This window comes from Schistosoma mansoni, chromosome 1, assembly GCF_000237925.1.
Source record: "Schistosoma mansoni strain Puerto Rico chromosome 1, complete genome".
NCBI lineage: Eukaryota > Metazoa > Platyhelminthes > Trematoda > Strigeidida > Schistosomatidae > Schistosoma > Schistosoma mansoni.
This window is the reverse complement of record NC_031495.1, coordinates 587,044-598,233: the sequence shown is the minus strand read 5'-3', so window position 1 is coordinate 598,233 and position 11,190 is coordinate 587,044. Positions and strand designations below refer to the sequence as shown.

General features: G+C 37.5%; 1 protein-coding gene across 2 annotated transcripts; it reads right to left on the bottom strand.

Annotated features, from left to right (window-relative positions):
- Positions 1 to 438: 438 nt before the first annotated feature.
- Positions 439 to 8,091, bottom strand: Smp_160410.1 (putative transmembrane protein 106C (Endoplasmic reticulum membrane protein overexpressed in cancer); the record flags this gene model as incomplete). Of its 2 annotated transcripts, XM_018792907.1 has the most annotated exons (7): positions 934 to 1,037; positions 4,705 to 4,758; positions 7,225 to 7,378; positions 7,416 to 7,473; positions 7,527 to 7,717; positions 7,755 to 7,984; positions 8,019 to 8,091. In XM_018792907.1, the coding sequence occupies 4 exons, from the start codon at positions 8,089 to 8,091 to the stop codon at positions 7,449 to 7,451; spliced, it is 519 nt and encodes a 172-aa protein (XP_018647472.1). In that variant the 3' UTR covers positions 934 to 1,037; positions 4,705 to 4,758; positions 7,225 to 7,378; positions 7,416 to 7,448. The 2 variants fall into 2 exon arrangements, with proteins under 2 accessions (XP_018647473.1, XP_018647472.1); XM_018792906.1 differs by lacking the exons at positions 934 to 1,037; positions 7,225 to 7,378; positions 7,416 to 7,473 and adding an exon at positions 439 to 765.
- Positions 8,092 to 11,190: the final 3,099 nt, after the last annotated feature.

The window sequence follows — 11,190 nt, the reverse complement described above, 5'->3', positions numbered from 1 at the left end:
GACGGAAACCTGGAGAACAACGAAAGCCATCATCCAGAAGATACAAGTGTTTATTAACCGTTGTCTATGCAAAATACTTCGGATCCGTTGACCAGACATTATCAACAACACTCTACTGTGAGAGAGAACAAACCAGATTACAGTGGAGTAAGAAATCACGAAGAAGCGCTGGAAGTGGATTAGGCACACTTTGAGGAAATCACCCAACTGCGTCACAAGACAAGCCCTCACATGGAATCCTGAAGGTCAAAGGAGTATAGGAAGACCAAAGAACACATTACACCGAGAAATAGAGACAGGCATGAGAAAATGAACAAAAATCGGATAGAACTAGAAAAGAAGGCCCAGAACAGGGTGGGTTGGAGAATGTTGGTCGGCGGCCTACGCTCCATTGGAAGTAACAGGCGTAAGTAAAAACATGGTGAAATATATTAATGAATTACTTTTATCTTTATTATTATTATTATTAATAGTAGTAATAAGCATTTTAATAAGATCAATCTGAATAATTAAGTTAATTCATCAATGTTGAATATATTCACATCTAACTTAAAATAAATAGAATTTAAATGAAGTAAAAAACAAGAAGGATGATCATGATACAATTGGATTGAGTTAAGAAAAATTTAAAAAATCATAAAAATATAGAAATAAATAAAATGTAGGTTTTAGATTCTTCCGACGTTTCGTAACTTAATGTAACCCACTTCTTCAGAGAATCAATAAATAACTTACACTTAGTTTTCTTCTATTGATTTGAGATATCTACAAATACATTAATTTCTTTATAATAATCTATTCAATTATTCAATAGATTTGAAATATATCAAATCAAACTTTGACAATGATACTTATAAAAGGTAAACTATTTAAACTATACTGGAACTTCATTGGATATGTAATGAAAGCATTTTAATTCAATGTTTTTTTTTTATATATAAGATGAATTCATATTCGTTGGATAACAATCAACTAATGGCATAATTGTAAGATATGCATCAAAATTTTGCCATAATAACGTATAAGTAATATGAAAGCTAATAAGAAAAAAAAGAGAGAATAGATAAATAGTTTCTAAGTAAAATCAAGTTCATTGTTTTAAAGAAAATTAATTTACTCATATGATTAGTTAATGAAACTTCATATCAAGAGAAACAGACTATCGATAGTGATTACTAGTATAATCCATATTTATACTGCCCGGCTGCCAAGACCGAAGCAGGTGGTTTTCTTAGGGGACTACATCCGGAGCCTTTGACCTAAAGGTCTGATCCACGAGGCAGTGAAGCATCGTAAGGAGATGTAGTCTCATGGTAGCCGATGATCAACGATTGACTCATACGTCATTTGTTCCCTTAGGATCCTGGAGCCCATGTGCACCATTGGTTTGGAATCAGAGTTTTCTAACTCCCCTGGGTGAACCTTCCGTGTCCACCAATCTGGTTAAGGCACCGGACATTCACTTTTCGATGTCTCAATTCCGTTGAGAACACACCGGCCACGAGAATGCAGTGAGTAGGACTTCCCTGGCAGAGGCTATAAACACGTGGTCATGTGAGAGCATTTGGAGAGGGTGAGCGGACTCTCCCCACTCTCTGCCGTACCAGGGCATTTGGGGAAATCCATTAGCAGAGCGTGGTTTGAATTAAGAACGAGCTATGAATTAAGACCACTGAAAGTTAACAACATAAAACGATTATACGCATTTGAACAGAGAGTATGAAAACAATACCCTTTCCTATAGGTATTATTATTATTATTCGGTTTATTTTCTCACAAAAATGTTATACCGTTTTTCTCATGGAACACTTATTGGTGCACAACTGCACTAGGGTTTTGTCATTATTACAATCCTAATAATTATTAACTGAATTTGTGTGTAGACAAATCATTGGATGAGGGGCTTTGAGTTCCACATGAAAAAAATTAGTCGGTGCATTGATAAACCTCCACTGAATAATGTGGTTTTAAAATATGTTACAGAACTCTGATTTCATCTAATTGTATTTTGAGAAAGAAATAAGTGTAGCCAAAAGGAGACATAGTATAAACTGATAAAATTAACCAATATTGTTCTGTAAAGTGTAGTTTTTTTGATTTTGTCAAATATTAACCCACATTCATTTTAATCTCATGGTTTAAGGGAAAACAAAGTGTGTATACACTTATGCCATTGTGATCGATTCTGAGTCATGTCACCCACAATCATCAACCACTGGTTACGATAGTGGCGCGGACCCAACCAAGTGGTCTGCATCTACCAACATGGCTCACACCACAAGCTATTAATTTCAAGCACTGATGCCACCTTTTGGTTTGCCCGCCCCTAACTCTCTTCCAACCATCCCCAATACTAGTCAGCATTGCGCGTCGTGGTAATCGGTGTTCAAGCATACGTAACAAGTGACCAAACCATCTCAGTCAATGAAGATTTATAACCTCATCAATTGATTTACCATCATTCCCTAATACACTGCATCTAAACTTCACTATTACTTATCCGGTGATCCCAACAGATGTGAGCAATATTTATAAGACATCTGTGATCAAATACCCTAAAATCTCAAATACAATTAACTCAAAAGTTACATACGATGAGACATTACATGCATGTTATAATAATAAACACCATTTTGAAGTGAACTAAGATATTCATCACAACTCTAGTTTCTATAGTCATACTACGCTTTTCCCGTATATATATCGATACAAAAAGTCATTACCCACGCTTGCTTTATGGACTTATTGATTGTTCTAAGTATTACTCATTTATTGTATAAATCTTTCTCATATGTATCATTAATTAAAACACTAGAGCATTAAATAAAGAATTTTCGTCTAACGAATTGTTGACTATTATGCAGAGATGAAGTGACAGCCAGTCATAATTCGGGTAGTTGGAGACATTGGGTGACAAATCACAGAATCAGTCGCAGCAGTGTCAACGAATTCGCTCTTTAACTTCCTATGAATTTTGAGTTCCAATATCACTCTGAACATGGCTATTCGTTCTGTCTCTTAGAACTATATTCTTAATATTTGGTCTTTCGTGCTACCATTAGTACGGCAATCCTTTGCTTTTTCTCTTATTAACATAACCTCATCATGCTAAAGCAGTATAGTACCTTGGGTTAACCCCGAGCTCCAAGTTTATTATGAATGACTGATTGATTATTTAGTTAGCATAGGGGACCCTACATGAATGTGTATTGATTCATATTAAAACAATAACGAAGAAAACCAACTGAACGAGGAACAAAGGAAGGTAAATGATGCTGACTGAAATAGATATTTGGACACAAACATGAATCAGTAGTCTCTTCTATCTTTTTATTGATGAGTATATGGATTGATGAGGGATTCTAGTACTATATGTCACTAAAAGTCTTTGTAGAGTTGCATAGATTATTTCAGTACTTTAGGGATCGGTGCTTCTAAATAATATATCTAAAAAATAATTTCTTAAATAGGTAATTCATTCTCAATGCAAAGACAATACAATAACTGTTAAGTCTATTTTACGTTCTCTGTCCTTATTCTCTTCCATTCGACTCCTTTGTGTATTGTTTATGCTACTTATTAATATTCAGTAAATAGTTGTATTCCTAGCAATTTCTACGCTTATATTTTAACACAAGTTTGTCGGGTAATATTCTGAAACATTTATATATACTTATAACATTTATTGTATTTATCATCATAATTACTTTATCTCAATCATTGTAACAGCTATTCGTACTTTGGTGCAATCGTTTAACCCTTGCTTAAACGCAAATGTTTCTATATTGTTTGCTATTAGTTCAGGTTTTGCATGTTGATAAACTGTTATCAAGTTTAGACACAACCGACGACTGTCATTTTGCATTATCGTATGTTATTATTGTTATTTATTTAAACATAAATATTGGTGCAAGGAAGCACCAGATAAATATGCGCCACACAAATATCATTTGATTTGTGTGACGGCTGTGATACTGACCAGGTGCCCAAACCGAAACAGGTGGTTTTCTTAGGGAGCTACACTTAGGAGCCTTTGACCTAAAGATATGATCCACAAGCCAGTGGAGCATCGTAAGGAGATGCAGTCCCATGGTAGCCAGTGACCAACAATTGGTTCATTCGCCATTTGTTCCCTCAGGATACTGGAGCCCATGTGCACCATTGATTTGGAATCAGGGTTTTTCAACTCCCCTAGGTGAACCCTCCATGTCCACCAAACTGGTTAAAGCGCCAGGCATTTGCTTTTCGTCCTTCCAATTTCGTGAACAACACTCCCGCCACGAGAAGGAAGTGAGTAGGACTTTCCTGACAGAGGCTATATACGCGTGACCATGTGAGAGCATTTCGAGAGGGAGAGCAGACTCTCCCCACTCTCGGCCGTACCAGGGCATTTGTTATGTTACTAATGCAAGAAACCTTTATATTTCAAACAAAAAGACGCGGTAAACGCCACAGACACCTGACAAGTTGAGGTTTATAACTAAATTTTGTATCTTATACAATAAAGAACCGCTATTTTAGACAAATCGTTGCTTTGTGAACTTCGATTTTACGCGTATCTCAATTGGATGATTTAGACGCTTCGATAAACTCAACAACAACAACCTTAATACATACTACATGATATTTAACAATGAAGAATGGAAAACATTTAAGAAACTTGTAATGCATTAAATAACGAATGAATACTGTATTATAACTTACATAAAAGTGACGTATATATCATGGAAGTAGGGTAATTTCATAAGACATAATTTACTGAAAATAAGTACATGAAAACAGGTTTACAATAATTAATTAAAACTGTCAGTTATGTATTTTAACTGTTACAACACATTAGAAATGAATTTCGAAATCGCTGTTATATTTTAATGATATCGGATAATATATTTTCCGTATTTATTTATTTAAACACATAAATACTGGTACAAAGGGGCACCAGATATACATGCGCCGCACAAATATCATTTGATTTGTGTGAGAGCTGTGATACTGCCCAGGTGCCCAAACTGAAGCAGATGGTTTTCTCAGGAGGGCCACACCACGAGCCTTTGACCTAAAGATATGATCCACAAGCCAGTGGAGCATCTTAAGGAGATACAGTCCCATGGTAGCCGGTGACCGACGATTGATTCATACGCCATTTTTTCCCTCAAGATACTGGAGCCAGCCCATGTGCACCATTGGTTTGGAATGAGGGTTTTCCAACTCCTCTAGGTGTACCCTCTGTGTCCACCAACCCGGTTACAGCGTCGTACATTCGCTTTTCATCCTCCCAATTTCGTAAACAACAGTAATGTCACGAGAAGGCAGTGAGTAGGACTTCCCTAGCAGAGGCTATATACACGTGGCCATGCGAGAGCATTTCGAGGAGAGCGAATTCTCCCCACTGTCGGCCGTACCAGGGCATCTGGGGGCTTATAAATGGAATATCGCTGCTACAATTGTATTAATATGTAATATTTCTCAATGTTGTTTAGGTTAACATATATGTCAAAAGCAATAGACAATAATTCAGTTATGAATCAAACTAATACGAGGCAAGAACGCTATACCGTTATGAAACCCTTGGGGATAAAATAGCATGTGTTCTATCCTAATTATATGAGTTTACTATGATCAGCTATACATGACTTTCAGATCAACGACTTAGAACGGTTATTTATTTGTAATACTAAAGTTTCTCAAGTTAAATTCATTCATAAACAATCAGATGCCAAACAAATAGTTGAGTGTGAATCAATGCTTTTCTTTTAACGATGGATAACGGTCAAACAACTAAAACTTATCCAGATTTGTGTCAAGTAAATTGATTTGTTAGCTTAATCACACTTTGAATGATCTAGAAATATTTATTGGTGAATAACATGTGATATGCACCGGAGGCTTGTCTGTTAAAAAGCATTTGGAGATAAACAGAACAGTTAGGCAAGTATTTTTAAACTAAACTTGACACAACTCTCATCACATCAATCACACTGGATAAATGTTGAGAAATCTATCTTAATCCTAAGATATACAATACACTACATGCAGCAAGCTTTCAATGAATGACGGGAGCTAAAAGTTACACGCTTAGTTGGATTATTTCTACAATATTATACAAGTTCACAAAGAGAACTTAAGATTCTCACGAGATAAATCCAAAGTTGAATGGCAGAATGAAGCATAATCGGTTACATTGGGACTATATACACGTATTTTTGCAATGCAGTAAGGAGATGAACATAAGTATTAAGGTTAAGTAAATGCTACACCAACAACAGCGCGGTCACGAGAAGTATCAGCGGGGACCCCAGAGACACAAAGAGTAAATTGACCCGACCCTTTATGTTGACAAGGTGAGATGGAATAAACGACTAAACGTGGATCTCGTATGCGCATTTCAAAGATGAGGAATACACCAATAGCGCGAGGTTTTATAGCCCTAGCTAAAGTAGCCCGTTGTTCCATCAGACACGAGATTTAAGCATTAAAAACTCCAACATTTCGTTTAGATTGTAGTTTCAGGAGACCACGAATGACATTTCGTGAACTCAAATCACCAGCACTGGTGTTGCGTGGTGGTAGAGACATGCGAAAAGGGTCGTCTATGAAGATGGAAGGATTAGTATTGGATGAGGGGAGAATTTGGTCGTGAATAACTTGACCTCGGATGTTGTTAGAGGTATGGGAGCGGTTTTCACTTATTGCTTGTCCAAATTAAAGGTGCTTGAAGAGGAGTCCGGGTTAGTAATAGTTTTAGTGACTTTAGGGCTTGACCACAGAGCCCATGAGATAACTGATTGGGGCTGATAGCATACGGTGTTGTTATGGGGAGTGTTTAATGAGGTAGCCCAGCATCCCAAAATCCCCTATCGCCGGGGACAGAAATCCGTGGGATAAGACGAGGTATAACCCCTTCCTTTCGTTGTGAGAAGTTAGCATTGCCATGGGCTCCGGTTGTCCGAGAGAAACACCATACTACTATGACACCTCTCTAAAGTCAACAGCACTTGCCGTAGAACTTTACGTCGCTGCTTTTAGTCTTACTGTTCTTCAACTGACCAACCTGACATGGTAGGACCTAAATGGAGATATGTTCTAGCCAGTACAGCTCGGTTGAGTCATTACGATAAGCAAGCCCGACCACCACACCCAGGTGGAAGCTACAGTCAAGTGATCAAAGTAGTTAAGAATAACTAATGTGAAAAATAACAAAACATACACCTTACTGTGTCATACCTGTAATCTATAGGTTAAATAACGTGAAACACCATCACAAAGAGTGGACATAATGGATAACAGGGTCGCAAAGCACACGCCAAAGAAATGCAACCACACCCGAAGCTTAACCCTTGTTAAATACCACTGTCACATGAAGTTTCAGTAGAACTAGCTATGAAGTAGACACAATTACGTGTGAATTTGTTTACCGGAATTAAGTAAATCTTGTTTCTTCTGCTCACCTATTTGTTTACATACAGACCGTAACTAAACCCGTAATATATGAAATGAATCTAGATGAAGAATAATTACCAACTTACATTACATCAAAATGTTTATGCTCAAAGAGTAGCTTGGTTGTCACATTCAGTAAAGTTTCTGAACGAAGCGGTAGCATCTGAATGGAATTGTTAACAGTCTCTTGTAGATCTACTGAACGGTATTTCGGAGACACACTGATCTTAGTTATTGTGGTTGGAACAAAGTTTGGGTTTGAGACATTAATCTGGTTCTACGTGGAACTCGAAAGTTATATAAAATGAACATACAATCACTGTAAGATCTATCAAATTATCTTGCATGTTGGCGATGGCACTTATGGTAACTAACTTGTATACTGAACTTCTCAAAGAGATTGTCCGCGGGAAGAGAAAGACCAATAAAAGTATAAATACTAAGGAGCAGATCATTACAGAACCAAAGAGTTTAAGGCATATTCTACGAGGCCGAAGACGCCGGTCTGTCAGAGGAATTAAAGCTACATACTCTGCTCTGGAATCTGGCAAAGTTTACACAACTTGCGTATAAAATACCTTTTCGCACGTAGCCTGCTCCGGAGCATGTTGGGCAAGCAACTTGAGGAGATATCACTTCATAATTTGGCATTTTAATTGACCTTGAAGCTTTCAAGAAGCCTGCAATTTCAATACCCAATACTTTGATACGAGCTTACATATACCGGCTAGTTTCTATATGGCTGCTCCGTGTTGTTTCGCATGGTTCCACCTTTTTGGTAGTGTTCAATGAGCGGTTATCCAGCTACTCAACTGCTCTAGCTCCAGTCAGCTGGATGGTAAATTTCGAATCTCATTAGCCCGTGAAATATCACAACGGACTGTGGATCTGAACCTTGACTATAGTATTCTCCAATAGATATCTTGAGGGCCACTTCGCTTCAGGCAGCGGGACGCCACTTCTGATCCTGGGTGATCTGTACCTTAACTCGTTAACGAGATGGCCCTTGGACTTCCAAGAATTCTCAAATCTCTCATTTGCTTCACTGAATGCAGATCTAAACTCCCAAGTTACCCGGCCTACAAACGCTGTGCGTTTTACACGGTCTATGAAAGGCTCTACAAGGTTATTTGTCACCAGTCTAAGAAACAGACCTTTGACAACAACGTGACTTAAAGTTCTTGCATGAATACGGGAAAATTCACGTTTCTTTTTATTAATACCACCTTATAGCTCCGTTGTATTTATTGCTGCTCCTATGACTTTTGTGTTTTCGTATATGCGCTTCCGTTTTGCATTTGGCTTCAGTTATTGATAATATATTGTTTACAAAATGGGGATTTGAGGAGATTGTAGTAAATTTTAATGGTTGAATTCATGAGTCGATTTCAGCTTCTTTGCAAATTCTGACTCTCGGTTAACTACCCGAGGTTGTTATGTCTTTTCAGAACGGCTTATAATTGTTTTACTTGACATCATCTCGTGTCAGCTACCACATCGCAATCTATACATTGGTTATTGTATTTGATATATATATATATATATTGTCAATATTAAAAGCACATCCTCTGTTTGATTTGAGGACTTTCCCTATTAAAGGCTTGGAATTAATTACATTTTTATAAAATTTCCGTTTTCTTGTTAACTGATAATCTTTGAAGATAATTGAATAGATCATTCCTTTTTCTTTGGGTAGGATATTGTTTCTTGCCTAATAGGAATATTCCTTCTATGGTGATAATTGGTCTTTGGAAAGTACCGTTCAGGCATTACTACCTCTATTTTTTTCTTACATTTTCATAAAGTACCTTCTTAACCATTTTGAACGTCTGTCACTTTTTAAGGAAATTTATTGCGTATTATCGTCTTATCGAAGTACTGAACTTGAAGGTACGTAACTTCGAGGGTAACAACAGAACCTTCTTTTGATCTGTCTGTATATCACGAGAGACTGATGACGCATTTGGTGCTGGTGTGATGATTAGTACGGAAAATCTCGAAATCGCAGAAAACCCTGGAATATTCCGAGCTCCAAACTGACCAGCCGGGAATCGTTAACGGCAACCATAGCCGGTGAACATAGCCATCTGCTGTTCACCACTTATTTGATGACAAAATTTCGCTACCTCGTCGACACTGGCGCAGAAGTCAGCGTATTTCCTGCAAATTGTAACGACCGACTGCATGAAGCAGTTGTAGACTTACAGGAAGCAAATGAGGAACCGATCACTACATACAGTAAGTGGTATTTGTACCTTAACGTGAGTATACGCAAATCTGCCCACTAGAAACCCGTCTTTGCAGATGTGTTATACGCCAGTCATTGATATAGACCTGCTACGGCATCATAGTCTCGTCATCAACAAGCACAAACGGAGGTTGGTAGACGGAAATATCAATCTATCGATTTATATAACTTCTTTTTCCCGTTGTAGATTACCCCCAGTCGCAGTAAGGCACACGGTCTATCCATACTACCTACAAATACTCGATAAGTACTCTGAAATATATAAAATGCAACCGAATTGTCCGTGTGAAATCAGCAATGTTACAGATCACATCACGACTACAGGACAACCTATATTCTCGAAAGCACGCCGATAAGCTCCCAAAAAGATGAGGTTGGCAAAAACGAATTGGACCACAAAATAGACTTAGGAATCATTCGGCCATCAAACAGCGCTTGGGCATCTCTCTTGCATATGGTCCGTAAAAAGGATAACAATGATTGGCGTCCAACAATTACGATACCTCACTCGGCAATCAAAAATTATGACGACACTCTGGTAGTATCTGACAACCAACCTAAAACGACTCGTTCTAGAGGAAAAGTAATGTTCCCAGAACACCTGAATAATTACTGCATGTAAGACAATGCATAATATTTTGTTTCGTCTCGACATTTTTTTGTATTATTGTGTCAAAAAGACAAGAAAAAACTGTTTTTAAATCGCCTATATGTATCTATTATCCCGAAAAACAGAAACAAATTATCGTGCTGTATATATTTTTATCTTTTCAAAGGACTACAAAAAAATCAATATTCAGAAATCGTTTTGGCACTATTACAGCTTACGAAATACATGCACATCGATTTATTTTCATTTTTCTCCCGACTTGTGTCCTTGGGGATCTACGAGTGTATCTTGACATGCTATCGCAATTTCTTCTTTTTCCTTTCCATGACGTCTAGAAAAGATGAAAAACGGACGGAGAATACGATGAGTAGAAATTTTCATTGTACATTTTATTTTCGTTGGTGTATTTCAGCATACAGGTCTTTGTATTGGGGAAAGACGGCCAGGCACTGCTGAACATAGCAAGCTATCGGAAGGGTGTTTAACAAGGACTAGCTAGTTGGGTTTAAACATCTGGCTGGTCACGCCTTAGGGTCATCAATTCTCAACTAGGAGAGTGAGCTGTAGCGGTAAATAAATCCCTAAAATAAATAGTCCCGCAAGCCACACAAACTTACAAATAACTGACAGACCGACAAGAACCAATGAAGTCGTGTGGCCATTAAATATGTATTCTTGTATCTTCGGTATCTTGACCAGTTATCCATCTTTCCAGTTCGTTGGCACTTTTTCTTCGTTCTGAATATTTTTCAATGAAGCGTGTAATATCTTTTGACTTTTCTTTATCCTTGTCTTCAACGCTTGAACAGGCTTTCTGTTTCTGTATATATTGGAAGTATAATCAGTGATTGAGGATTGAAGTCATGGGAAGCAACTTTCAAGAAATGCGCTA